This window comes from Lingula anatina, chromosome 1 (assembly GCF_051362555.1).
Source record: "Lingula anatina isolate TDL-2025a chromosome 1, LinAna3.0, whole genome shotgun sequence".
In the NCBI taxonomy this organism is placed as follows: domain Eukaryota; kingdom Metazoa; phylum Brachiopoda; class Lingulata; order Lingulida; family Lingulidae; genus Lingula; species Lingula anatina.
The window spans coordinates 70,447,148-70,473,447 of NC_141767.1; the positions used below are offsets into that span (position 1 = coordinate 70,447,148).

Below are 26,300 nucleotides of genomic sequence, written 5' to 3' on the forward strand. Positions count from 1 at the left end.
TTTGCGCATGCAGTGATGACATTAAGGTGATTTGTGCCCGTAGAGAATTGCACACAAGACCTGTTGTCGTATAATCAGAGTGAGCTTGCTTTACCTGGTAATTGTGGAAATGTCGAATAGACCAAGGCCTGTAATTAAGTTGATTAGAAGCGCTTCACGTTTAGAGCAGCGACTAACGTTTCTGTCACGAGTCGTGGTGTCCTTGTCGGAAATGATATCTGAAAGTATGATTAATGCAATGGACTGAGCTGACAGTTCTCATTTGTGTGCGAATTTGAATAGAAGTAAATTATAACTGATCATCTGAAATGTCGATTACGGCCAGCTGTGTACAGCAGCTCTAACATCAACGACGACCACTTATTGTCTTGGTTGCGTTTTTACATAGATAAAGGCAAGCCCTGGTGTATTTGACCTTGTTTTGAAACTGACTGGAATCCAACTTATCCAAAATACCTGAGTTCGCGAACATTATAGCAAGATTTTTCGTAGCCCCAATTTACGAGAACACACTAGTGCAACACTTGTGGTCATTTTATACATTCTCTCAGTACCCTGGCCTCCAAACGGCCAACAGAATACGGCTTTACAGTATGAAGAATTGCAAGTGAACTAGTGTTAAAGTTGATAAGATGGTTAAAGAGCACGACCGCCCCTAATTTTGAAGAAATCGAGTATTTTTGCACCTACCTTTTTATTTTTTAATTATTAGCGCATGTATTAATTGATATATTAATTTTTAATCTATTTATTTTATTTTCAAATGAAAAAATACATTATGGATTGATTTGGTAAGTGCGAGAAGTTGACAATTTGCCCCAGTAAAAGCTCTTAATGCCGTTGTTTTTATGCTCTTAGATCGCACTCAGCTGACTAGGTTTGACATTGCTATCCCTTAAGAAAAAATAAACGACTTACCCTAACATTTAGCCGTTAACATCATGTCAAAAAACAATAAAATAAATTTCGTCCACCGTCCCTGTTCATCAATTTTGTTGTCTTATTTTTAATTTTGTTAAGTTTATAATCATGTCTTTATTCGTGTTTTGGACTCAAAATTCTCCTCCTCTTAAAGAATATAATACTAAATCCGGGATTATTTTTCATCTGTCGCGTATTCCTGCGACACGCGTCAGAGTGCCAGTATTCTGTATGTAGTGACGTCTACAACACCACTAGCAGTCCGGGAGTAAATAAGATGGATATGTACTCCAAGCTGGGCAAGCAAATAGAAAAAAAAGGGGTGTTACGTCTTCATACAATTTGGTGAACACGCATAACATGTTATTTGCTCACGAGTGCGAGCAGGTGTTTTTTAGCAGGACTGAATAAGTTGTGTCCAAAAGTTTGTTAACTCTTCTCTGTTTATGAACTTTTCGCGACAGAACTTCACGAAATTTTTAGACAACTTGTACAACGTAATGAAGACATGCGACAAGAAAGTTAACCCATCAGACATTCGCCCGTATTAATAAGAACCACGCGAAGCGATCTCTTGAATCACGACACCAGCACTTAGGACTATATATATATATTTATATTAAGAACAGAGTCCAAGCTTCTCTCCCAGACAGTCTCTATAAAGAGTCTTTGTGCACATCAACAAGGCTGACTTCAGCCAACCAAGAGACATAATAATTCATTACAAAAGACATCTATTTCTTGGTAGAATTTGAAAGGAGTGGCACCATTCATAACCCGTACCATGAATATCTTAGCAGAGTCTGTCCACCCAAGAAAGAAATAAAAATACTTGATCTTTTTGTCCGTATGTAGAATGCACTAGACAAGGTCTGAGAAATTATAAATTTCCCTTCTTCTCTGTGTGCGGGTATATAAATACTCGACAGATTTACGGCTTGAATATTCAAATACTTTATTTAGAATGCGCTGTGTGACCGGAGACAACACGTGCTGCACGGTATTAACCAGCGTGGAAGACAGACATTCAACAGCAGAACCCACTTATACAGTTAACCGCAAAAATTATCACTTTCACTTGCAAAATCGTTAAAAAAAATGAAGCAATGAACAGTTATTTGACATACTAGTGTTAAAGGGATTTCGCCCTAATTTTCATCCATTTTTATCATTTCTGTTTTATCATTATCCCGCTTAATATTAGGATGTAACATATAATGTTAAACCTAGCTTAAACCGAGAGCGAGTGACAGACGTGAAAGAAGCCGGATATTCTGTGTTAAAGCACAAAACGGAATGCTCGAACACATTACAAAACACGGTTCTCGGCTATAAAACTATGATCAAGCATCCTTAATGTAAGCTGTATTAGCTATTATCGGCCGGAGTAAGAGCCCATCCTGCAGTAGTGTTGACTCGCGTCCTTATCACCTGATACTACCGTGAGAGGAGGACAGACGGGGGATAATAGGCGGCCGTCTAGCGTTCCCAAGCCTCGCCGCACTGATGTTTGGGGACATGCTGTCGTTATCCTGGTTAGAGATAACATTTAAAGAGGGTAGGGGAATGGATATTAAGTTAAGATCTTTTTCACAAATTAAAACGCGATAACGTTTGGGGACACTCCACAGTTATTGACTGCGTCTATTTTTGCTTTCCTCCGGGTGCGTTTTAACCCTTACTATCTGTGGTAAAGCTTTTTTTTTTTTTTTTTTGTAACCTTGATGCAAAATAGCTGGGTATCGGGGCATCCTTGCGTGAAACAGTTGGAGAACTGAACGAAAACAAATGTCTTGTATGACATTAACTGCCTCCATTTCAAGTGTTTGTTCTCGTAAGTGGCAGTTGCGAGTGTTGTTACCTGGGCAATAGCGGTGAACATGTTATTCTGTATAACAATACGTTAGGGGGGGAGCTTGCTGTGGTTAGTACGCAGAGGGAATATTTTAAACAACTTGTTGTAGAGAAAATAGTAAATCAAGAGATTTTAACACTGGAGTGATGAATCCACTGCATGTACTGAACAATCACATCGTTGTGAAAGATTCCAGCTTTAAGTTTATCCATAGACAAACAACGCTTAGATTAGTTTTGTTTTCCGCAAACACGCGGCCAGAGATCGTATTGTTTCGGGTCCAATGTTCGCCGTTTTATCCATCTGATTGGACAGCAAATTCTCCTGTGATAATGTATACTTGGCTCAGCTGTAAAGTCTTTGCACACACTACAACCCACAGTCAAGAGGTCAAACTGGCAGAAAATTTAGCTTTGTAACAGCGACAGCTCGAATTAATGCAAAAAGGATGAGATAACGTGTAAAGAAAATGTAAAATTTAATTCGAATTTTTTTTTTTTTTTTTTTTTTTGCATGTTCTGCAGTTTGGGGATTTACTCTCTATTATACATTCATTGTGAGTTAAGGGTCTCGTTTAGTAGGTTGGTTTTAACTGGTGAACTCCGTTTTTGTGTCATCATTGCACGTGTCAGCAGACCAATTTCTACTGGTAAACTTGGCGTGCAGGTATGAATGGCCTGATCTAGTACACTATGTAGAAGGGCGGAATGTCTGACAAATGAGACCTTGTGCATGAACTTGTATAAATCTCTTTTTTTGCACCGTTGATTTTGGTATGCTTCACTCGTTATTATCTCATGTGCATCTACCGCAGTAGCGAATCGCTTCGGTACACTGGGATAAATCACCCAAGCCGACTTGAACACATTTTCCGGCCTCTTAATTTCCAGCGACATGTTATTATTTGGCATTTGGCCATCGATTGTCCATTTGGTAAAACAATCACTGTATTTTGCCTTACTACTTATTAACTTGAGAAGCAAATACGTCTGAAAGTATTTCGCTGACAATGACAGCGTGAGGACGAGCCCATATTTTGGACTCAACGTGTGTCATCGCTGTCACCATGGAGATTATCACGATCTGGCATGCACGCTCCACAGGTGCTGAACGCGTCTTCAGTCCCTGTAGCCCGTCTCGTTTAATTACCCACTGGTAACTGAAGTAATTGTTCACTAGATATCATCAACGCACTGGTCGCGGATAGATGCCTATCTTTAGAGCGTCTCGTTCTTTCTCTGTATTTGAACTTTATTTATTTTTAAATATGTTCAAAATGCAACGAGAATCTGTTCGTACCACGATATCACCCGCCTATTGTGAGGGGTGTAAATGTGTCATCTATCTTCTAAGCACAATACTTGCTATTGACATCTACGGGTATTTGGGTTGTCTGTGCATCGCCTGAAGTACTAACTGGAGTGTCATGACCAGTTGAGATAGAACTACACGTGTGTATTTTATACTGCTTTGTACAGACTGAGATTTCGAAAAGAATAACCAAATCTCTTTGTATACTTTTCGCTTGCGGTTTGACGTTTGTGATGTTTACGACAGCTGATTCAGTAATACCCCCTTTACACTGGACGGCGTCCTTTCTGCGTCCTTTCTGCGACCATGAAATTTGGCATCGCTGTGGTCTTAAAAAGGAGGCACGAGCATTAATTTTGTATCAGAATGAATGCTCAATGATCGGCCAGTTGTCGACACGTAAAATATTACAATTTTTTAACTCTCAAATGGGACCGGACTGCTGGACGCAGAAAGGACGCCGTCCAGTGTAAAGGGGGCTTAACCGGCTGTGTAGAGCTGATAACAAAGCGACCAACGATAAATCCCAACTTAAACGATAAACACGTGACTTTCACTTGCGAGTTTATTACATATTCTATCATTGTCTTCCCCATTACAATATCATAATTACGACACCTGAATTCTTAATGATTTCAAAATTGCTACAGATACACATCTTCAACACAAACAAAAGAACAATCCACTAATGGAATCTGCCGGGCCCCACGTGGCGGTGGTTTCACCCCAGGACGCACCGGGTTTATTTGGAGGTCTTGGCTGCTGCTTCTTCACAGGTAACGAACGCAAACAACGTGCGGCTACCGGTAATATATCTATTCTTTCTCGCCTTGGTCAGAATTAAAACTAGTTTGGGGAAATAAATCAAGGTTAAGAGCCGCCGCCATGGTTTCACAGCTCACATCAAAAGCATCCGTCAAACTACCGTGAATCCATTAAGTATGATGGAGTAACTTCCACTGAACGCCTTCTGTACGCTTATTTCTTTAAAATAACACCCTTATTAAAGTATATTAAAATTGAAGCACATTTGTTAAAATTTGCACTATAATTACAAATATAAATACATTTACAATAAAACAAAAGATATTCAAAATAGAAAATAATTCCCTTAGCATGTACAACTGTATAATACACGTGAACATTTCTTGCGCGCTTTGGAGGGCGTTTTATATGAAGCGATGAGCATGAATAAACGTACGGATAAGTCAGAAGCACAGGCTCGGCCCGCTCTCCATTCCTCGTGAGCCAGCATAACCTAGATAATCAGCAGTCTTAGCTGGCATACAGGTGAGGTAGTAGAGTTACAACACACGTCAAAATATGCTTCAGCTTACTAGACTGGCCCCCAGTGTCGACATGGTGTATATTATGTGTATGTCAATTGTGTTGAACTTACGTGAAATCCATACTTTATACAAAGGGCAACGCGACTCAGTCGACCTTGGCGTCAGAACATAAAAGTGGAGTGAAAAAAATATACAGTTTAGTCTTACATCCTGTTCGGCTGTCCTACTACTAGATATGTCGCAAACAAACCCATTGCTAAGTCAGTGTGTTTAAAAAAGTTTTTTTTAATGTTAGTCATCTTACAATTGATTCGAGACGGTGCCCTTGAATGGTATACTATGCTTCCATTGCTTTTCTTGTCTCACTCTGTTCTCTTTTTAATTTTTCTAGCTGACTGATAGCAACGTCAACCAACATGTGAAAACAACTGAATAAATCGTCCTTGTCATGTTTGGGGTCCACCTTTGTGATACTATTGTTGTTATTGTTTACCTGGGCCCTGTTTGTTATCTGTGGAGTTGAACTACCCAGATTAAAGTTCATGTTCCCTTGTTGTTGCTCTGATTGTTCTCGATATCTCTGCCATTCAGATGTGATCGCAGGATAACTGAGAACAGCGGCAGAAGAGTTAATGTAGTCATAATAACGCATCTTTGATGCCACGGTATTAGAATACTCTTTGTCTGAAATGTTCACAGACACCAGGTTAGCATACGCTGAAGTCGACGTTTCCATGGCAACATGCCGGTATTTGGATTCCGTGTCTGTCACGTTGCAGGCTGATAGGGGAGACGGGGGCGGTGAACCAGGCGATATGACAGCATCAATGGGGGACTCAACACACGGGGATGGGGGGTCGCTCAGTGAGGCTGGGGAGGGTGAATTTCGCGAAGAACCAGAATACGAGTCAAAGTCTGAAGATTCCGAAAGTCTGCGCTTCTTGCTCTCGTTGCCGATCTGTCTGGTATGTCTGTGCTTTCTTGTGATAGTGTACTGCAAGGGGTCTTGTCCATCACGCTTAATCATGTCAGGTAAAATTCTCCTGCGTGCGTTAATAAACCAATTGCACACCTGAAGGACTGTCAGATTGGCCTCCTTTGACAACAGCATCTTCTCCTGATCTGTGGGGTAGGCATTGTAGCGATGGTTGAACAGCCAACTTTTTAAGACACGGACGGACTCTTTGGGGAGGTTTCCACGGCGGCGTTTATTTCGTAATATACTCCCATCGGCGCCCTTTCTCGGGAAGTCGTCCTCGTCGCCGGAACTGTCCCCGCTGCTGTTGTCCCACATGCTTCAGTTGTCGTGAACTGTGAACAAACAACACGTTGCTGGATAAACTCATTAAAACTGAGGCCATATTTAAGGGGTTTCAAACAATTCAAAGAGTGTACAGCTTTTATTAAGCGGGCTTCAATCCCTACAGGTAGATCGTAAAAGCCAATCTAAAATCATCCGCGGTCATAACGACAAGACTGTACCCTTCACCGCCGTGCTCCAGGTCAGTGAAAGGGCTATTTAACTTATTTGTATACCAACTTAACCTCTGAGCTATTAAAATTCACTTCGAGATACTTCCCTTTAACTTAAAACACAGGTTACGAGCAGCACATTCAACCCAGACTATTGAAAACACATGAAAGCGGAAGCCACTCATACACGACCTGTTGTTGAACGGCGGCTGACTTCTCCCGCATGCAACAGTTGACATCAGAAAACATACGGTGGAAATGTCAAACTTTAAGACCCGATGAGAGAGAAATTGCTTACCTTGATACCGCTTTGTCTAACGTTGAACGACGTCTGGTGTTACTATTTCGTAATTCCAATTGTAAAATCTTGATATTCTGAAGGGAATTTAGTAGAATTCCGTGAACTTTAACAGAGCACGTGGTGCTAGCTTCCCAACGCTCCCTTCTCAGTCTGGTGTAGTATTAACGTTTGACAGCTGAGGCGACCACGTGGTTCATGCCGGTTGTAGAATTAGTCGAGCTTACTTCCGTGTGAGGGGGGTAAGGTTGTGCTACAACTGTCAAATCGCACCACCTGAGCTCCAAAAAGCAGCTTCCCTAACAAACTGATTCTAAGATTGTAGTATCAATAAAAAATAGAAACTCTAAACATTCTATAGCAACAGTTTAAGTTTTCTAGACATTATATTTGGAATATTCTGACTTTTGACATTTGTAGTTCCCCCCTTCAAAATGACGTCGGTTAATCAACCCGCATAAAGTGGCCATCCAATCGCTTTCTGCCACTCCGCCGCTTTAACTGACTGATCAAACACTCCACGAACCCTGAACGAATTCTGTAAATAGACTGGTAAATGTGACAGATAGAAACAATGGGGTAATCAAAGCTACACGGCTTCCTCCAGTGAGACGTCATCTTGTTTGGTAGCGCATACCTTTAAAATGGACAACATCAGATAATGGGTGCACTAATGATAGGTTCACAAGTGATGAAGACGACAGATACTTTGGTATCTTCTCCCATTAGTAATGATACGAATACATTCAAAACAGAGCCGAAATTAGTCTAAGTAGGCGCTTTAAACAACTGGGTATGATCGCGTAGTTAGATAAACTTGTTGCTACAACTTGCGACACGATCACTCGTCCCGAACACGATATCGTGTAGGCCGCGTTGTAAGACATCAAAAATGAGACAGAAGTCATCTTTGTCAATAAGTCCTTGTTATTTCATCCTCTGCGACAGCTGTGCAGTATCTAGATTCGCATTAAAGGGTTAAAATTATTCGTAGGGTTCTGTTAATGACATTCAGCAGATTTTTATCGTGGTGCAAACTATGTAAATAACGTCAAAACCTGTTTCAACATCTCTGTACGGTCTCGGTATCGGGTCAGTAAGCTGACATCAACTTCGTCTTTTTTATTTATTCAGTAGATCAGGTAGAAACACCACCGTGCATGTCTGCCGCTGCATATCCGACCTGCACTGAAAGAGGTCATATTCATGAGAGGGGCGGGCTAACAACTGAGGCTTGGCAGACAAACAAACTGATAATGTTGTATTAATAGAGACCGTTAGCTCGGATTTACTCATGATTCAAGCTTGTTTTTCTTGGGCATTGGGACTTGCGGACGGTTTACAGAATTCGCTGAAATCTGCTGTACGCGTGTATTTATCAAAAACACAAAGCTGTTTGCTTTACAAGTGCAGGAGTTTGAACGCTAATCTTGGCACAATGCGAAAACTGATGGCGGGCTTTTCACTTTCAGTTCACTTCACCTCACTTTGATACAACTCTGTTGTTACTTAAACTAAGATGAGAAAGCCGAATGACCCTTTCCACTACTTATTTGTTTATTATGAGTGGCGGTACAAATAAAACACGAACAGAGGGTGTACGCCGTGTGACACTTAACTTCCGGCGGTGCATAAATAAATACAGCTCGCAAAGGATTCGACCTAAAACCTATCTCTTACGAAATATTACTCAAGATGGTATAGCTCAGGTCTGTCAGCGGTCTTATTTGCATGTTTTATATCTTTGTTTACTCGGCCGGACCTGGCTGACGTGACGTCAACTCCACGGTTGACGGCGCAGATTTCTGAAGCGGAAAGGGACACAAATGTGGAGGAAAGAAAACGCGTCCGGTTTTCGTGGAACAGTCCACCAGTACATATGCACTGGCCAGAGGATGAGTAGCGTTCCCTCAGCTACATCCTCTTGATGTTATCCGTTAGTTTTTTTTTTTTTTTGTTTTTTTTTTTGATGGCGGGTATCGTACGTACGTCTTCCTTCCTCGACACAGCTTCAAAACCGTTTGTCTCACTGTTCAGGACATAGAAATGATTCATTCCTTAACATTACCTATTATGCCAAACATAATATGCTTTGCAAGATTTCCCCTCGATTATTGAGGTATTGATAAAAACAGACCTTTTATTTATTTATTTATTTATTTATTTATTTATTTATTTATTTATTTATTATCTTTTTGTGCAAGAGCAAAAATTAAAGCGTTGGAAGTAACGTCAGATTTGAAAATTCGTATTACTATTGTTACACAACATGATATAATCAAATGATGATGTTTAAAACCCATCATTACAGAGGTGTAGGATACAAGGCCCCTCGTGTCACGGTGCCATAACACAGGGTGATTACAGGGACGTGGAAAAATGAGTTTGTTGGAGGCAGTCTGCCACAGTCATTTGTCTGCCGTCAACTGTGGGGAACAGAAAGTACATTTTGATTGATGATAAACGCTTCAAAATGCTGTTAAGAATTATCAAAATGTAGGTTATTTAAAATACCCATAACGCTTTTTAAAAGTGTCTTGAAATGAAAATCCCGGAAGAAAAATTGTCCCCTTCCTCTACCCCCTATCAATGGCACATCCCCTAGTGACACCTCTATTGTTGCCAGGATCGTGACAGTTATCAGTGTCAGATGTCAGACGAGGACTTTTCACAATCTTCTCATTTCTCGCATTTTGTTCCTTATCCCTGGCACCCTTTGGTGGGTTCCATCTTTTCATTTGTTTGGTCCTTCTAGTAGTTCTTCATTGCTGAGTACCGCAGTATAAGCATCGGTTACTGGATAGAGTCACAGCAGGACAGATAACAGTAGTCAGTCATTACAGAGAAATTAAGTTTAAAGGGTTTATTTGAATCATAAGAACGCCAACCCCACCAGAGTACGAAAGATGCCTACTTTAACTGCGAGCACCTGTGCCGGCGCAGCCTACCTAACCACTCCCACGTGGACTCACACGCGAGTTGGTAAACAATTTGGTCAGATCAAAGCTGCATTATATATCAAGTAGTGTGGTGTGTGTACATAAGCGAGGTGGTGTGATAAAATGAATGAAAAGATACCCAAGTAGCTTAGTTGAGGGGGTCCTATCATATAGTAAACAACACAGAGGGGGAGGGAACAGACGGGAGCATATGCTTCTATCCCACAGCGATTTCCCAAATACAGGTGCATGCTCATTAGAATTAAGTTTAATTATTTATTAATCATTTACTTAAATATATATATATATTTTTTTTCTGTTGACCTTCAGCTTTCTAGGGAAACTTCTGACAAATGCCATAACAGCCTTTTATTACCAGTAATGCAAAACTGCGACACTTTCAGAATGTGTAATCGCAGAGTTTATTATGTTGAGAGAATTTATAGCCCCTTAATAATGAGACGACATTTAAATACTTTATCCAAAAGCCTTAACTCATCAACATATACATGGTAGCTAGCCTGAGGCAGTCGCAAATTTGATTTTATTGTCTTTTTATGGTTTAAGTACACATTGTATTTAAGGGGATAGTACATGTAAGTAAGTGTAAGCTGAACACACAGGGTATTTTCGGACCTCCACTTGTTGCGTTCACACGAATCCTCGACAGTTGTCTTAAGTTTCGCTCTGTGAACAGACAAAACAAACCCCTACTGCACGCGTTCACACCGCTGAGCACACTTAACCATTTAACGCGCGGTGTCTGCGTTCCTACCAAAAGGAATGGATGTTGTTATGGCTTTTGCCGGTGGCGGCTATTTTTGACAAATCACAAACACCAAAATATGATGAGTGAGCTCAGGACGTGAACCCGAAAGTCTTGTCCCTGACCCTGACTGACCTTTGGGAAATAATTTACACGGACGGCTAATGAATCGCGGTTGACCAGTGGTGTGGTCAAATTAGGCTGGTCCGGCGATAGAAAAGTTCTAAATACTGAAACAACGCCAGTAAATTAAACGCTTAGACAACTTTCATTTTGTATTTCAGCATTTATTCAAATAGTTTTCAGTCCCAATATAGCGGCACGATTTCGTTAACTTAAAAATGTCTGCACGTTTTCTGCAATCGTCTTGATAAAATATTTGAGAGCAGTCTATACGGACTTGTTAGACTTATGAAGGGTCTGTGTTCACCTACAAATACAATGTATGCCGAGGTTCAAATTTAACACAGCGTCAAGGATCTGATTGATAACGAGTGATATGAACCTTGCTATCGGTCCAGTAAACCTAGGTACCATGGCCCATAGGAGCCTACGCGTGCGTCTTTTAGACGCCCCTTTACATGCGAAAACGACAAGGCCTATGCCGAGTTCGTCTTTTACTACAGAGCTTTGAGAGCCGAAAATGGCATGGCTGTGTCTCTTTCGCCACTTACTGAACTCCACAGATGCGAGATTGACACGACCCATGTCGCGTTTGTCTCTCAAAAGACACTGTTATAAAACATGAAATAGGCATTACGTGTGATTTTCGCAGCTGAATAAGTAGACCCTTATAAACGAAGTTGACGTGACCTTAGAGTCATGTCGCTTTCAACTTTTACAAACCTCCAACAAAATCTATCTCCACACAGACGCGCGCGACATGTACTATTTGATATGGGTCAGTTGAAAGCGACATTAACCTAAATGGCTCATGTTACTTTCAGCCAATTAATTTGAAACAGAAGGACCGTCTTAAACCCCTTTATATTTGAATCCTTGAAAATAAAAATATGAGGCCATATAATTATTACAAGCAATTAGCCACACTGTTATCTAGATAGCACTAAATTATGATGGGATTCAAATGAAAAAAATGTTTTGGGACAGCACAGCATTGTTTCAAATTAATTGGATTTGACATATAAGAGTTGGCTGAAAGTAACATGAGCCCTTTAGGTTAATAGGGTTTCAACTGACCCATGTCCAATAGTACATGTCGCGCGCGTCTGTGTGGAGATAGATTTTGTTGGAGGTTTGTAAGAGTTGAAAGCGACATGACTCTCAAGTTACGTCAACTTCGTTTATAAGGGTCTACTTATTCAGCTGCGAAAATCACACGTTATGCCTATTTCATGTTTTATAACAGTGTCATTTGAGAGACGAACGCGACATGGGTCGTGTCAATCTCGCATCTGTGGAGTTCAGTAAGTGGCGAAAGAGACACAGCCATGTCATTTTCGGCTCTCAAAGCTCTGTAGTAAAAGACGAACTCGGCATAGGCCTTGTCGTTTTCGCATGTAAAGGGGCGTCTAAAAGACGCACGCGTAGGCTCCTATGGGCCATGGTACCTAGGATCCCCTATCCTACATCGGAACCTAAAGTAAATTAGCCACGTTTGATTGAAAGAAGCTAAAGCCGTATAAGCAAAACAAGTTTTATTAATTCAATGCTTAGAAAACCGCACATCTGAAGTATGACAAAGTGAAAGATGTCAAATGTTAACAACAGCTCGGTCACTGTCAAGGTAACCAAACAGGTTTATACATCACATTTCCACCTCAGAAAACCCCATTATTTTGTTTTTTTTAATCATTTTTCCTTTGAAGATGGTTTGGCGCACATAACAGGTAAAAGATACACTTGTTCAGGGGCGGATCCAGGATTATTTGAAGTGGGGGGGGATGTGAAGCCCCCCCCCACCCACCCACCCACCCACCCCCACCGGGCGTAGGGGTTGGGGCCCGCTAAAGGGCCCCGAAAATTTTTGATGTTTTAGAGGGCGAACGGTGCCATTTGGTACGGTTTAGAACTATGATTCAACTAGTCAAAATTTTAATTTTAAGAGGGGACCAGAAATCGAAGGGGGGGTTAAGACCCCCCTGACCCCCCCTCTAAATCCGCCACTGCTTGTTGCTATATATTGAAGTAACCAACAAGTGAAGATAACAAAGATTATGTTAAATTTGATTAATTTTAGATATAAAACAGGTTATAAAAAACAAACACTGCAGGGTTAGAGAAAAGTTGTTAGAAGTGAATCATCGATACAGATATCAACCATAGATGCAATTAGTTCTTTATTAAATGTAACTTTGTTGGGGGAGGAGGGCGTTCGGGGCTCGTTATAGGGCCCCGAAAAATTTTGGTCTTTTAGAGGGCGAATGGCGCATTTGGTACGGTTTAGAACTATGATTCAGCTACTAGTAGTCAAATTCTTAATTCAAGAGGGGCCATTGCTGTGATTTTTTCAGAAATCGCCACTGGGTAAATCTGCCACTGGATTAATAGCATTTCTGTGCAGGCCAACAACCATGCTCCGTTTTTTTCCTTTACCGCCGATACTGAAGTCATGTAAACGCATTTCACCTAGTGCTTATGATAACAGAGTGGATGCCATCTCTTTCAAATCAATAAAGATGAGCTATTGGTATAATCTAGCATCATTCCTGAACTCGCGGGTATTTGAAAGTTCACGTAGTCTGCAAATGTATCTAGCTGATATTGGTTACGGTTGACACGAAGTTCAACTTCCAAATGTCAGACAGGGCGCTATTCCGAGAAGTATGGAAAAGTTCAATGCATTTACCTTGATTCATAATAAGCAATTCCTTCAAAATAGACTCAGACTTACGTATGCATGTGTTTAAAATGGATCAAAACGGTTTGGTTATACCTATGTAACTCTGACCTCTGGGCCCACGGCCATTTCTTATTATCATCAGGCGATACAGGCCCATACATATTGTATTTTGGAGTGACTGTCGACGGCTATTACACTATTCATTAGATATTCATAAACTACGCTAGAGACACCTACACAGGAGATTTAGAGATTTGTAGCCCGTTTCACAAGAAAAGTTTTAGTAATATATTTCCATCTCAGTGATGATAATAGGCCATTTATACTCTATTCGAGTATAATTTCTATCATCCATGATAAGGCCATTGGCCAATAGTGCAGTCAACTACAACATTGGCCAATAGTGTAGTCGGCTACCCAATTTTAATTATCTTTTTATCAGTTTAAGCGACGGTCCAAATACTTTGTGTTGTGTATGAAACAGATACCTGCACTTCTTACTTGTACTTATTCAGGTAAAAGGACATCACGGGCAGACGAAGATGTGAAACTTCCAATAAACGACAGTCAACAAAAAACCGCCACTGCTGGTAGATTACAGAGATTAACATACCTGGTAATGTCAATACAAATACATCAAAGTGCATCTGTAAGGGCAATGGCCTGCAAAAAATGGTTTAAAAAACCATTACTTGTACCTATGTTACCTCACTGTAGTTTTACAGTGAAATGAATATTCTTCTACAATGGTGTATGTAGTGTTTTTAATTTGAATTTATAATCCTTCATATTTATTTATTTATTTTGCTAAACAAACAAGAAAAACACTATAAAGGCGATGAAATTTATTTAACGAACATATTTCACAATAAAGATTTGTCCTTATACCTAGAGGTCATTAATTAAATGATATAGATTCCACGTTGTTTGTGAATGTTGAAAAAAGCTGGCAAATGCTTTTTGATTATCAGGATGCTATGAAATTACATACACTACTAAATGAAGAATGTCATGTGGTGATGACGATTCTGAATAATAATAACATGAAAGAGATGGTTATGATGATTAAAGCAACACTGAATGTGATGATTGTGATAACTGATGATAATGAAGATGATAATAGTTAAGATGGTGCAGATTATCCCTGTGATAGCAGGCTCCTTCAAGTAACAAATTATTAGTCGTTAAGATGGAGAGATCATGTGGGCAGCCAGTCATTAAGGTGAAGATAGATACAATGTATCATGTATACAACCAGAGCATTAGGAACATGAAATGTCTGGGAAGCCTTGCTATATACACTGTATATGCTGTCAGTTGTAGTGTACTCTGTGTCTGCCAGCTTATACGGACACTGTCACTGTTCCAGCTAGGAGGCCTTGCCTGGTACTTTTGACATAACAGAATCTAGTGGATTCCACCTAGAGTCTTCCAGTGCTGTATAAAATTCCTGCAAGTAAAAACCGTTTTTTTTAAATATAACAATTTCAATGTCAACTTTACATTTTAAATACATACCTTTTTCATAAACCGGTTTTCCAAATTAAAAAAAAACTATCAAATCTAACAATTTTCATCCAATATTCACTCAATTCAATAAGCGTGCTTATTTAAAACGAAAAAAAAAAAAAAAATACAGGTCTTTTTGTAGAGCCAATTTCTTTATGACACAATATATTTGGTGTCACTTGAATGAACCTGTTGGTATAATTACCTCACTTGTTTCAATGAATTCCTTATTGGCTTTTTGAACATCTACTTCTACACATGGATCTGAAAGTAGTCGCAATTTGTACAAAATAGTAGCAGAAACTACAATAAAAATGAATACATGTTGGATTCATTAAACCTTATAATCATTTTTAGCAAGAAGTCTCTCAGTTTTAATTTGGACTTTCTTTTAAGAGATAAAGTTAATTTTAAGATAAAAATAGTTATAAGAAATCAACCACATTTTAAATAATTTCCTGGCAAACATACCATGTGGGATATAAGATGTGGCATGGCATGCATTCAAGTCACTATACATGTTAAAGATCAATGGACACTGTAAGCAGAATAATACCTTCTAAGTCTTCATCCTCGTACTGTCCACTTTGATCCCAACCACCCTATTCAAAGTAAGAACATTTATGACTAAATATTATTACAGTAAAGACAATAAATTTCTAAATACTAGATTTTTTAATTTGTCAACTTGTGTTGTTTACTGTTCAAAAACACTACTAAAATATAATTATAACTTAACTGCCAGTATGATGTGTGTGCGTGTGAGCAAGCATGTATGTGTACAAGCAAGGGTAAACATCTTGACCTGCTAAATCCATCTTCAACTCAAAATTCTTAATTATGAATCATAACTTCCAGTCCCCATGAGATGTCCACATCACTTACAGCATAGTCATAGTGGGAGTAGGCATGGCTGGCTGAGGAGGATGGAGCCACAGCATAATACTGCTGGCCTGTATAACCAGACCACTGGCTGTAGTAAGGATACTGTGGATACTGGGTGTAGTATGGGTGACTGCCACCAGGGGGCAGGGAAGTGCCAGGGGCCACTGGTGGGTTGTGCCTTGTAAAGAAAATTATATAGGGCTATGTCAGCTTAACTTTCTATTGACAATGAATGGGTAATTTTTCATGAATGTTGACACCTTTAATAAAAGAGACTGACAGTATAATGGTGATAGAAAAATAAATCTAAAAGGGATTAAGGGCAATGTTTTTTATCAAAAAATAGCTAGTTTGGACACTTGCACATGCTGTTTAAAACTTCATAAATTACGAATACTTCAAAGAAGCTTTAGATATAAATTTCTGAGCAATAACAACAACAGATAATAACAATAATGTCGAGTTGACATAAGATATTAAGGGGAAGTTCCCAAAAACACAATTAATACCAGTTTTAAGGAGTATTCATACCAACTGTTAGCCCTTTGTGCCTCAGAGCGTTGACATGAATTTTAATGTCTATGTGCTTACATACTTACAAAAATATAACCTACTTTTTAGGGGTTGCTAAACTGACTCTGATGATCTTCTTGCCAATGCCACAATAATGCTGCATTTCTGTGATAGCTCTCTGCTGCTCCTCCTCGTCTGTGAACCTCACAAAGCCGTAGCCTTTACTCCTCCCCGTCCCATCCAGAACAACTACACACATCAGAACAAAAATCTTTTGTTATCAAAATACAAAATTATTGTGTATATTGATTACAAAATTACTGACAAGGCACATTTCTTGCAGTCATAATCTACACGGTTTAAACATTTAAATTATATGTATTTTATCACTCTGAGCATTTAGAATGTTAACCTATAAGTGATATGACATGAGATTGATACGTACCTACTCCTAATTTTTTTACGATACACAAAAAGTCATGTCTAGACATTTAGGATCCTTTGAGGTTGTTTATTTCATGTACTGTAATTAACTATAAATTTAAAACTCCTCATTTTTTCAATATCATTTTTTTTTTCTTAATTTTTTTAACCAATTCACAAAAACACACTATTTGACAAGAACACATCACACAGATCTTCTTATTGTCTTTTTAGAATATTTCAACCAAACAAAGTTCTGAAAATAAAGTACTTCAAATCCTGTTCAATTTTGGCAAACTATTACCATATGAATAAAAAAAACATCAAAGAATTCTGGGTCTTGCATTATATGGTCTATTTATAAACTCCCAAGTACCTTTTGTCATGAAATATGCACACAGTCTAATCAAAACTGTAATGCTAAAATCTTTTTTTAAAATAAAGCTTTCAAGGTTCAGGTACAATAGTACTTAAAAGGAACTCAAAGTAATAATATTCTGTCTGGGAGCACTGAAAACTAAAAGAGCACCTTTGTACTTTTGTACCTCACAGTGTAGCGTATTACATTTCACATGCCACTCACTCTCTTTTTGCTAAATTGCAATACCAAAACACATTTACAAACAGTTTAATGTGTGACACACTAAAGCCATTCCACTGACTGGGTATTGCTCACCTTTGGCACAATTACCTTAGAGTATGTCCTATAACATTAAATTTTTTTAATGACTTGGTTTTGCTCACCTTTGGCTGCCCGAATACTCTTATATTTCTTAGCAAATCCCTGATATAAAGAAAGATCATCAACATCATCTGTCAGGTCTCCCACAAACAGGGAATACTCAGGCCTGCAGTGAGAGAAATAAACTATATTTTATGCCTAAAGTTACTGCCCTCTGTTCACAAATTGTGATTTGATATGTCACTGGAAAGCCTTCTAAAAAAGAACATAGTTGCCTTAAATCTAATAACAGATAGGAATAAAAGTTAAGAGTTTGAGCTTCTCACACTGAAATATATGTGAGGATATCAAAGCGTTCTTAGAATACTTACACTGCTAAGTGTTCTTTTCCATAACTGGCATGGTTTAATTTGAATCTCCGAAACTGAAACATATATAACAGAACTGTTCAATTCCAACTTTTAACAGTTATTAAAGTCAATAATAATGCCATGATAATTTGGTGCTACGAATCCCTAACTTGCTACGACAATGTAGAATAACCCCACACCAACCACATATAAAAACAATACAATTCATTACAATTCATAAAAATATATATATATCATCTTTAAGAATCTTGTGAAAATCATTATGTTTTAGCTAGGAAGAAAAAAAAAAAAGAAAAACTCACAGGTCTACTCCCAGGTACAATTTTGCCATTGAGTCTGAGCATGGCTTTGTGTGCTGTATCCACATCATGGAACTCCACAAAACAATAGCCTGCTAGGAGCCTGGAAAACATGGATAAACCAATGTCTACATCATGGAACTCCACAGAACAACAGCCTGCAAGAAGCCTGGAAAGCATGTTTTTTTTTACTAACAAATCAATGAAGGTACCGCAGTGTACACAAAGTATTCACCTATATAACCTGATATATTTGCCTATGTATTGGGGGTGGGGGGAGGTGGGGTGGGGGGGGGGGGGGGCAGGGGTACATGGGAGAGGGTACATTCTGATATCTCAAAGATGGTCTGAAAATTTGCAGGCATGTACTTCCCAACTTTGACCCTAATTTTGCAGTGACAAGGGAGTTCATGTAGGGGTCATTACCAGGGTCTGATCAAGAAAAGACCAGGAACAGATAATATACTACCCCTTATTTCATTCATGTGTAACAGGGGCGTAACCAGGCATACGCACGGATGCACTGTGCGTACAATTTTTTGAGCCAACCATGATATTATTCTCCATAAATTCAGTGTATTTTTCACGGAATATAATCGTACCTGGGAATTTTCAAAATCTGTGCGTACAATTTTAAATGGTCTGGTTACGCCCCTGTGTAATACATGTACATGTCGTACTCCATCATTTTTATTAAGTAACTGATCCATTAGATGCAATCTTGAAAGAAAAAAGTACAAACTGTGCAGCTAAAACATTTCTATTAATTGTTAATTGATTACTCATCGACTAATATCTCTTCTTTTTACCCAGTGGTCTTGCTCTTTATAAGCTTCACATTGGCAACTGGCTCTCCCATCTGTATGAAGGCTTGAGTGATGAATATCTCATCCATATAGGGCTCCAACTGAAACAAAACATTTCATTTGCCATTAATCATGTACTACTGGCTTAAAACAATGTGCATGTAATTTTATATTGCACAAAACTTAATGGACGGATGAGAGATGAGTTTATGGTTCTATTTTCTTCATTTATTAGCTCACAATCACAACGATAAAATTAAGCAAAAAGTTAAAAGTTCTGGCACTGACTGGGCCAGGGGCATCTCGATAGTCCGAAGGTTCATTGATCTGAAGGTTCATTGGTCCGAAAAAAAGTAACATTTTCATCGGTTTTTCAATCAAGTGTTCAATGGTCCAAAGGTTTTATAGTGAACATTCGGACCAATTAACCTTAAGTCTACAGTATTGCTACTGAGTATATACGACCCCGGCTGGGTCACCCTCTGAGCAGACGATTCCTTTTAACACTACGTAGTTTATCGCCAAGGGCAGAGAATGGGCTCTGCATGGAAAGTGAGCCTGGGTGCACTTACCTGTGTGTGTGTGTGTGTGTGTGTGTGTGTGTGTGTGTGTGTACTTACCTGTGTGTGTGTGTGTGTGTGTGTGTGTGTGTGTAATGTAGGGGGGGGGGCGCTAGCAATACTTTACAAGTTTACAAAGCGATTCTTTGAATCTTACTTACGTCCCCCATCCAAAGAGTTCCCCCTCCTGCCATCGCCCTACTCCAACGACTGCATACATGTAACGTAAACACGTACAACGTACACGTACTCTACCACGTTTCCAGCCACTTGTGTACTATATGTGACGTCATCAATTTATGCACAGATCTACAGCATTGCTTTTTCCCCAGTAATCATTGGTAACTTCTGATTCAAGCTGGTCAAAATTAAATCAACTTAAAATGTTATGCATTAAATGGTGACAGATTTGTCATTGGTCATATTTTATCTTTATTTACAAAAGTTGTTTGGGACCCCACAAAATCAATGACGTAGAGCACACGCACATGTTAAAGGAAAAGCATGGATGTTGTTGTGGGAAGTTACGAAGAACTCTCTCTCGGCTACAAGCTAACACATACAGACGGAGTAAGTGCTTTTTTTTAATATTTCAGAAATACTTAAAGGGATAATAACTCTTCGTATGAGATCTATTTTTCACAATAAAAACCTTGTGAATAACTCATAGAAATATAATTTATTCTGTTTTACCACAAAAACGACAGTTATAGCTTTTATTCTGATATCTGAACTTGTCTTTAGACCACGTGACCTCCATTGATGGCTATACTCTGTTAAAATCTCTTAAGAGATTTTAACAAAAAACCAAACTTTTTAGAAAAAAACCAGGGACTAACTTTGAATGTAAAAATGGATTCATTAACCATTGGTAAGTATGGGAAAATTGTTGTTTACTCCAGGAAAATTCATTTTTTGGCCGAAACAAAGAGTTATTATTGCTTTAATTCTTTTTCTGTTTATCGAATCTCAAAATAAATTATATCTTAGATAGAAAACCAAGAAAGCTATTTTGGTGGTTCAACACTTGAGCCAGCTGAGACCTTGCGTTAAAGACTTACCCATTTGAAACGACTACGTCTTCGTTCTTTCAGAAATGGGAATTTCAACAGATGTTCACAGACCATTCACACTGCGGTGGTGTGAGGGATGTTGCAATTTCAAAGAAGAAAATTCTGGCAACCGGGAGTTCAGATGAAACCATTAAGTTGTTTGATTTGGACAAGAAAGTGGAGCTGGGTTCACTGATGGAGCATGAAGGTATGGCTTGGAATGTTTATTTGACAGACAGACAGCTGGGCAGCAAAGCTCACTTTCCCCTTTTAACTTAAAGAAATTAACGGCAGATAAGTTAATTACCATTTAGACCATTTAAAATGAGTTAGGTTGATCTAGCTAGCTAGTGCACACTAACTCCATTGGGACTCTTGCTGAATGCAGTCAAATCAACAGACCAAGTCTTCTATTGTTTTCATCATACTTATATAATCATCAGTTTCTCTGTATTCTATACCAAGAGGTGGGGTGTCATTCTGTTTATTTGATTGTGTTAAGCTAGAGTCCCCATGGAGTTACCTCGCACTATAACTATAGAAAGCAAATTCATTCTGAACTACTCTTTTAAGTAGTTTTTGTTGTATGATTTTAAGAAGACTGAATGTCACTGTAAATTTTAATATGCACACTTGTATATTTTCTTGCATTCATTGATTATTTTTGCAGGTACTATTACATCATTATCATTTTATGAAGACAGTCATTTATTTAGTGGCAGTGAAGATGGTAAAATATGCATATGGAAGACCAGTGGTTGGGATTGCATAAAGACACTCAAGGGTCACAAGTAAGATTGTGTTAAGATGACATCTCAACAAAAATTAAGTCAAAATAATATATACACAGTTAAAGCTTAATATCTCAGAAATGGTAATAACTGTGAATACTCAAAAAAGGAACATGTATGTGTTTATTTTATGCCAGTGACTTATAAAAATACTTCTCAGTTTGTAAATATAAATTATTGTTTCAGAGGTCCCGTGCTTAGTGTATCGGTTCATCCCAGTGGCAAGCTGGCACTGTCTGTAGGGAAGGACAAGACATTGAGGACATGGAATTTGATCACGGGAAGAGCAGCTTTTATCACAAATATTAAAGAGGGTAAGATTGCTTACATCAAAATAATGTGAATTTCAGATGGTGAACTACATTAGGGGTCATCCATTTTTATCAGTATTTTCACAAGTCTACAAAGAGGAGACTTTTTCCAGGCCCCTCACTCCCCACCCCTTTCAGAGAGAAAAAGGTGAAAAGCTAAATATGATGAGCTTTGCCAGCAGACCACCGAGGATAAAGGTCATCATTTTTATCTATCATTTTTCCAAAAGCCTACAGAAGGCATTAAACCCCCATCACCAACTTACAGTTTGTAGCTATAGACTAGTGAAAATGTTGATGAAAAAGGGAATGACCCTTACGGGCCTTAAACAAAGAAATTCAGAATTTGATAAGTGTAAAAAATTTCTCTGTTAATTTTGGAGTATTTTGGTCAACATAGAATGTAACTGATGCTTGTTATCTTGTGATTACAGTTGCAGAATCTGTTCACTGGTCACCAAATGGGGGTTTATATGCTGTAGTATTTCCCAACAGAGTGGACATCTATGATGTGGAGGTGAACCATTTCTTTGTGGTGCCTTGATCTAATAAGTCATAAGATAGAAATAATCTTTGTAAACTTGAATTTTTGGAACTCTCCAATGGTACCAACAATTATCTGGACTATAACTGTGGAATCATTGAATTATATGTTGGTAGTGCTTGTAATTAGTTCAGAAATCTTAAAGATAACATCGTTTATGTTAAACTTGTATCATAATGACATTTCTGTTGTTGTTTTTCCAGAAGGCAGCAATAACTGACAGCATCTGCTGTGAGTTTAGAGTGCAGGTGGTAACATTTATGCAGGTAAGAACTGAAAAACATATATGTTAAAGACATATTTTTACAGCACATTAATTGACGTTAAATATCGTTATTGCTGTACGCTGATATGTTTATTAGTTTAAGGGAATGTTTTGTCATTTCAGTCCAACTGGTTGATAGTTGGAGGAAATCAAGGAATTTTTCAGATTTGTGACTTGGACAAGAAGTCCAAAGTGTGTACTATGAACACGGGTACAAACAGGTAGTCATCTTGTTGTATTTTTCTTGTATTGAAATATATTGTCCATAAACTGTTTGTAGAAAGAAAACAAACTTTCAGCTAAAGTTGAAACATGGCCATCAGTATAAAAAGAACCCAACTGAAAAATTTTGTAAACTAGAACTCAGAGAACCTGGTCCATTTTACGTGGACTTGTTAATGACAGGAATTTGAGATATAGACATCTGTGTAAAAGGTAGGCTACTTTACATTTATTCAGATTATCATGTTTTCAGGATAAAAGGTATTGGTTGCTGCCAGATGGCAGGTGATACATGCATAGTAACTGCCTCAAGTGATGGTTTTATCAAAGCCTGGAAGCTCAGTAAAGATGTAGGTGGAACTTTTTTCAGATTGTTATTTAGGTATTAATAAGAGAACATCTTCATTGATCAGAGAGCAACTTTGTACACTTTTTTTCAGTGATTAAATTGAAGTTTGTATCTTAATCAACATTTTTCTTTTTTGCTTAATGATTATACTTCTTTTTTGCTTGCATTTCTCCCACTTCTCAAAGTTTGGTTTGTTTCAATGACATGTTAAGTGAGATTATCTTATTAATCTGTTTCAACAGGTGCCCCCAGCATGTGAGTTACTGACAGAGGTCAATACCAAGTTCAGGCTGACATGTCTGACTGTGGCCACAAAAGAACAGGAAAGTGTCAGTAACACACAGAAAAAGGAACTAGAAAATGTCATTAGTAATGGGGCTACAGGTAAATAAACAGCATATATGTTTAAATGTTAATGATATTGTAAAAAAATGAAAGTTACCTGAGAGGAGCAGCTGTCATTTTTGTCAATTTAACAATACATATGAACTTTTTAGAGAAATTTTGATTTAATAAGTCAAAGAACTTCTTCAAGTTGGGTCTGTCCAGAAAATAGTGTTATATATTTTCAATTGTGGTTTATTATATCTTGATGCACACTTCAGGTAAAAAGAGAAAAAGGAAGAGAGGAAAGTTTGGATCATCGCAGGAGCCAGAGAAAAGAAGAGATCAAAATATTCAGAAAACAAGTATTGAAGGTACATGTTGCAATTTAACCACATTTTTAGCAAATAATGCTGTAAATACTTATGTACTCTTACCAGGGAAGTTGCTAAGGTTTGATTTTTTGTTTTTCAGAGGAAAAAGCACCAAAGAAAAAGAAGAAAAGGAAACAAGCTACGAAAGGCTCTGACTAAATAAAAGACAATAAAATAAAATAAAATGTATAAGAATATATTTATTTGTCATTCATTGGTTCCCTTACATAGTTTTCCTTTTTATTTTAAAACCATCAATACCTATAAATTAATTCTAGAACTATACTTTAAAGCAAAACTAAGACAACAAACTGTAACTTGTCAAAAACAAACAAAGCATACTTCTTGAATATGTACTTGGTACATAAACTGAAGGAACATCTGATCTAAACTGCCTTGTAGATATCTCTATGTGAACTACTAACTGTTTATTCTAAAACTAAATTTTACAAAGTTCTTGCTTTAGTTAAAAATGCATACTATGGAAGCTGGAGTTTTTTCTCCAATGGTGGAATGTATGCTACTGCATCATCTGGACACCGCACTTGGCAACCATGCCCAAACTGAAATATCAAAAAAAAAAAACAAAAAAAAAAAAAACATCAATTAATTGAATAAGGCTAGCAAGTATTTAAAGGAAAGTTTGTATTTGATATTTGCAAGGTAGAGAGGGAATCAACTTCTATCCATGTGCACAATATAGTTTTGTGAGAAGGCTTACAATTTACAAAATATTCTTTTGCATCCTCAACAATCTCTAGTAACTTGTTGACTATCACTTGTAACTAAATAACAAAATGCCACCTCAGTGCTGCTTTAAACATCAAAATAACTTGCTATTAGGATTCTGCACCCCAAATTTCATTTATCTTGAACTCAATAAATGTTAAAAAATATTTTTGCAGCTCTATTCTGAATGGGCTGCCCACTTGCATCACAGCTGCAAATTTTTTTCTTCTACAGATCTCTTAACAGCAGAGAAGCACTGTGTTGAGTTCAGGACAAATGTAATTTGGGGTGCAGAATTAAACCTAAAAAATTATTTTGATGTTAAAAATAACATTAGGGTGGCATTAAGTGACTCTCACAATGAACTGTGACTCTCATATTGACATTCGTAACTGTGTTCCAAATTAGGAAGGACCTCATAAACCTACAGTTTAAACACCTGCCTTTTTCATCACGTATCTTCACACATAACACACACTTTCAGTTTATGTTCAAAGGCTGTGAAGACTGAGAAAACTGCACCTTCCACCTCAATTTGCCTCGAATCAATCAAACATAATTTTCATTCCTGTACGTACCTCAGTATTGCCATGACCCCTGGTGGCCAGATCTTGCCAGAGTTGTAGAATCTCACACCCATGGCTGCAGCCAATGCACCACTTGATACTGAAAATGTATATATACTGGTTTTCAAAACATAGGGCAAAGAGGTCACATTTTTCCAACAGGAGTGAGTTTTTTAATGACGTCCATCTTGCGACATTATTATATAATATGCCATTTTATGTACAGTTAAAGTAACTGAAAAATAAGTTGTCATTTACTTGTCCCAAATGTTTTAAAATTTACATCTGGTATTGAGAACAATACAGCATAGAAATAAAAGTAGACTATAAATTTAATTCCACACAGTTCACTGACACTTCATAACAAACTACATCGAAGAAACAGAATGTCCTTACAAAGAAGAACCATACAGCTCCTGGGAGACTGAGAATTCATGTAAGCGCCGACACCTGACAAACCACCCATAAGCAGCCCCATGCCCAAGGACACTGTGCTACCTATAAGAAAATTATTACATTTGAGACAAGTACAGTGTCAAAATCTCAAAATCGTACAGGCTTAGCATTTTTGGGCTATTCAATATTTTCATACATTTATAATTAAAATTATTAATGATGTCGATTAACGTTATTGTTATTTGTCTCATTGGTTTAATTCAATCCATATATTTGTCCTCAATCCATGTTCATGGCACGAAGAACGGTGGTAACAATATTATGAGTGACAAAGTGGATCATTGGACACATTTACTGGCGCTACAATATACCCTTAAAACTCTGTGGCAATGGTTACGTACGCACTACAAACTACACACTGGAGCTTTGAAAATGCACAACGCTATTACCAGCTTTAATGTAGCCTATAATTCCACCAATCGTCACGAAGGCAGCATAACCGTATCCCACCAAGTCAGCCATCGTGTTGTTGGCTTCCTGTAAAGTTCGTCTTGGCTTCAATGAAAACTTGTACCAAAGGCTGGAACAAACAGTAAATTGGTGATAAAAATAAGTTATTTTATTCAATTATACAAATATTTTTTCCTCACATATATAGAATTTTTATAATTCTG

At 38.0% G+C, this 26,300-nt stretch overlaps 4 protein-coding genes across 6 annotated transcripts; 1 reads left to right on the plus strand and 3 right to left on the minus strand.

Moving 5' to 3' along the window:
- The first annotated feature begins 2,341 nt into the window (after positions 1-2,341).
- On the plus strand, positions 2,342-25,330 carry LOC106173849 (p21-activated protein kinase-interacting protein 1-like). The gene is made up of 13 exons (XM_087013740.1): positions 2,342-2,479; positions 14,171-14,271; positions 20,149-20,273; positions 20,798-20,963; positions 21,426-21,546; positions 21,733-21,860; positions 22,292-22,374; positions 22,605-22,667; positions 22,790-22,887; positions 23,142-23,238; positions 23,480-23,621; positions 23,843-23,935; positions 24,036-25,330. The coding sequence occupies exons 3-13, from the start codon at positions 20,208-20,210 to the stop codon at positions 24,092-24,094; spliced, it is 1,116 nt and encodes a 371-aa protein (XP_086869866.1). The 5' UTR covers positions 2,342-2,479; positions 14,171-14,271; positions 20,149-20,207; the 3' UTR covers positions 24,095-25,330.
- LOC106173872 (uncharacterized) lies at positions 4,639-7,622 on the minus strand. Its single transcript, XM_013555170.3, has 2 exons — positions 7,148-7,622; positions 4,639-6,687 (listed from the first exon to the last, which is right to left on the minus strand). The coding sequence occupies exon 2, from the start codon at positions 6,668-6,670 to the stop codon at positions 5,714-5,716; it is 957 nt and encodes a 318-aa protein (XP_013410624.1). The 5' UTR covers positions 6,671-6,687; positions 7,148-7,622; the 3' UTR covers positions 4,639-5,713.
- LOC106173873 (tRNA selenocysteine 1-associated protein 1) lies at positions 14,486-20,010 on the minus strand. Of its 3 annotated transcripts, none has more exons than XM_013555171.2 (10): positions 19,865-20,009; positions 19,147-19,244; positions 18,341-18,440; positions 18,039-18,091; positions 17,730-17,833; positions 16,664-16,811; positions 16,050-16,227; positions 15,721-15,766; positions 15,370-15,428; positions 14,486-15,105 (listed from the first exon to the last, which is right to left on the minus strand). In XM_013555171.2, exons 1-10 carry the CDS (start codon positions 19,895-19,897, stop codon positions 15,025-15,027), a joined length of 900 nt encoding a protein of 299 aa, XP_013410625.2. In that variant the 5' UTR covers positions 19,898-20,009; the 3' UTR covers positions 14,486-15,024. The 3 variants fall into 3 exon arrangements, 2 of the variants coding, with proteins under 2 accessions (XP_013410625.2, XP_086869897.1); XM_087013771.1 differs by having other exon boundaries at positions 18,341-18,506; XR_015334743.1 differs by lacking the exon at positions 14,486-15,105 and having other exon boundaries at positions 15,364-15,428; positions 15,970-16,227; positions 18,341-18,506; positions 19,865-20,010.
- On the minus strand, positions 24,116-26,206 carry LOC106173874 (transmembrane protein 14C-like). Its single transcript, XM_013555172.2, has 4 exons — positions 26,076-26,206; positions 25,627-25,728; positions 25,243-25,330; positions 24,116-24,498 (listed from the first exon to the last, which is right to left on the minus strand). The coding sequence occupies exons 1-4, from the start codon at positions 26,146-26,148 to the stop codon at positions 24,456-24,458; spliced, it is 306 nt and encodes a 101-aa protein (XP_013410626.2). The 5' UTR covers positions 26,149-26,206; the 3' UTR covers positions 24,116-24,455.
- Between the last annotated feature and the right edge of the window lie 94 nt (positions 26,207-26,300).

Bases quoted from the DNA above. Each gene is read 5' to 3' on its own strand.
- LOC106173872 (XM_013555170.3), bottom strand. From the start codon at position 6,670: ATGTGGGACAACAGCAGCGGGGACAGTTCCGGCGACGAGGACGACTTC.
- LOC106173874 (XM_013555172.2), bottom strand. From the start codon at position 26,148: ATGGCTGACTTGGTGGGATACGGTTATGCTGCCTTCGTGACGATTGGT. The intron at 25,729-26,075 runs GTAATAGCGTTG...ATTTTCTTATAG, and splicing joins TATAGGCTACATTAAAGCTG to GTAGCACAGTGTCCTTGGGC. The intron at 25,331-25,626 runs GTAAGGACATTC...ATACATTTTCAG, and splicing joins GAGCTGTATGGTTCTTCTTT to TATCAAGTGGTGCATTGGCT.
- LOC106173873 (XM_087013771.1), bottom strand. From the start codon at position 19,897: ATGGCAGGAGGGGGAACTCTTTGGATGGGGGAC. The intron at 16,228-16,663 runs GTAGGTTATATT...TTTCTTTACAAG, and splicing joins AGTTTAGCAACCCCTAAAAA to GCACAACCCACCAGTGGCCC. The intron at 15,767-16,049 runs GTAAGTGATGTG...TACTTTGAATAG, and splicing joins ACTCCCACTATGACTATGCT to GGTGGTTGGGATCAAAGTGG.
- LOC106173849 (XM_087013740.1), top strand. From the start codon at position 20,208: ATGGATGTTGTTGTGGGAAGTTACGAAGAACTCTCTCTCGGCTACAAG. The intron at 20,964-21,425 runs GTATGGCTTGGA...TTATTTTTGCAG, and splicing joins TTCACTGATGGAGCATGAAG to GTACTATTACATCATTATCA. The intron at 22,888-23,141 runs GTAGTCATCTTG...TCATGTTTTCAG, and splicing joins ATGAACACGGGTACAAACAG to GATAAAAGGTATTGGTTGCT.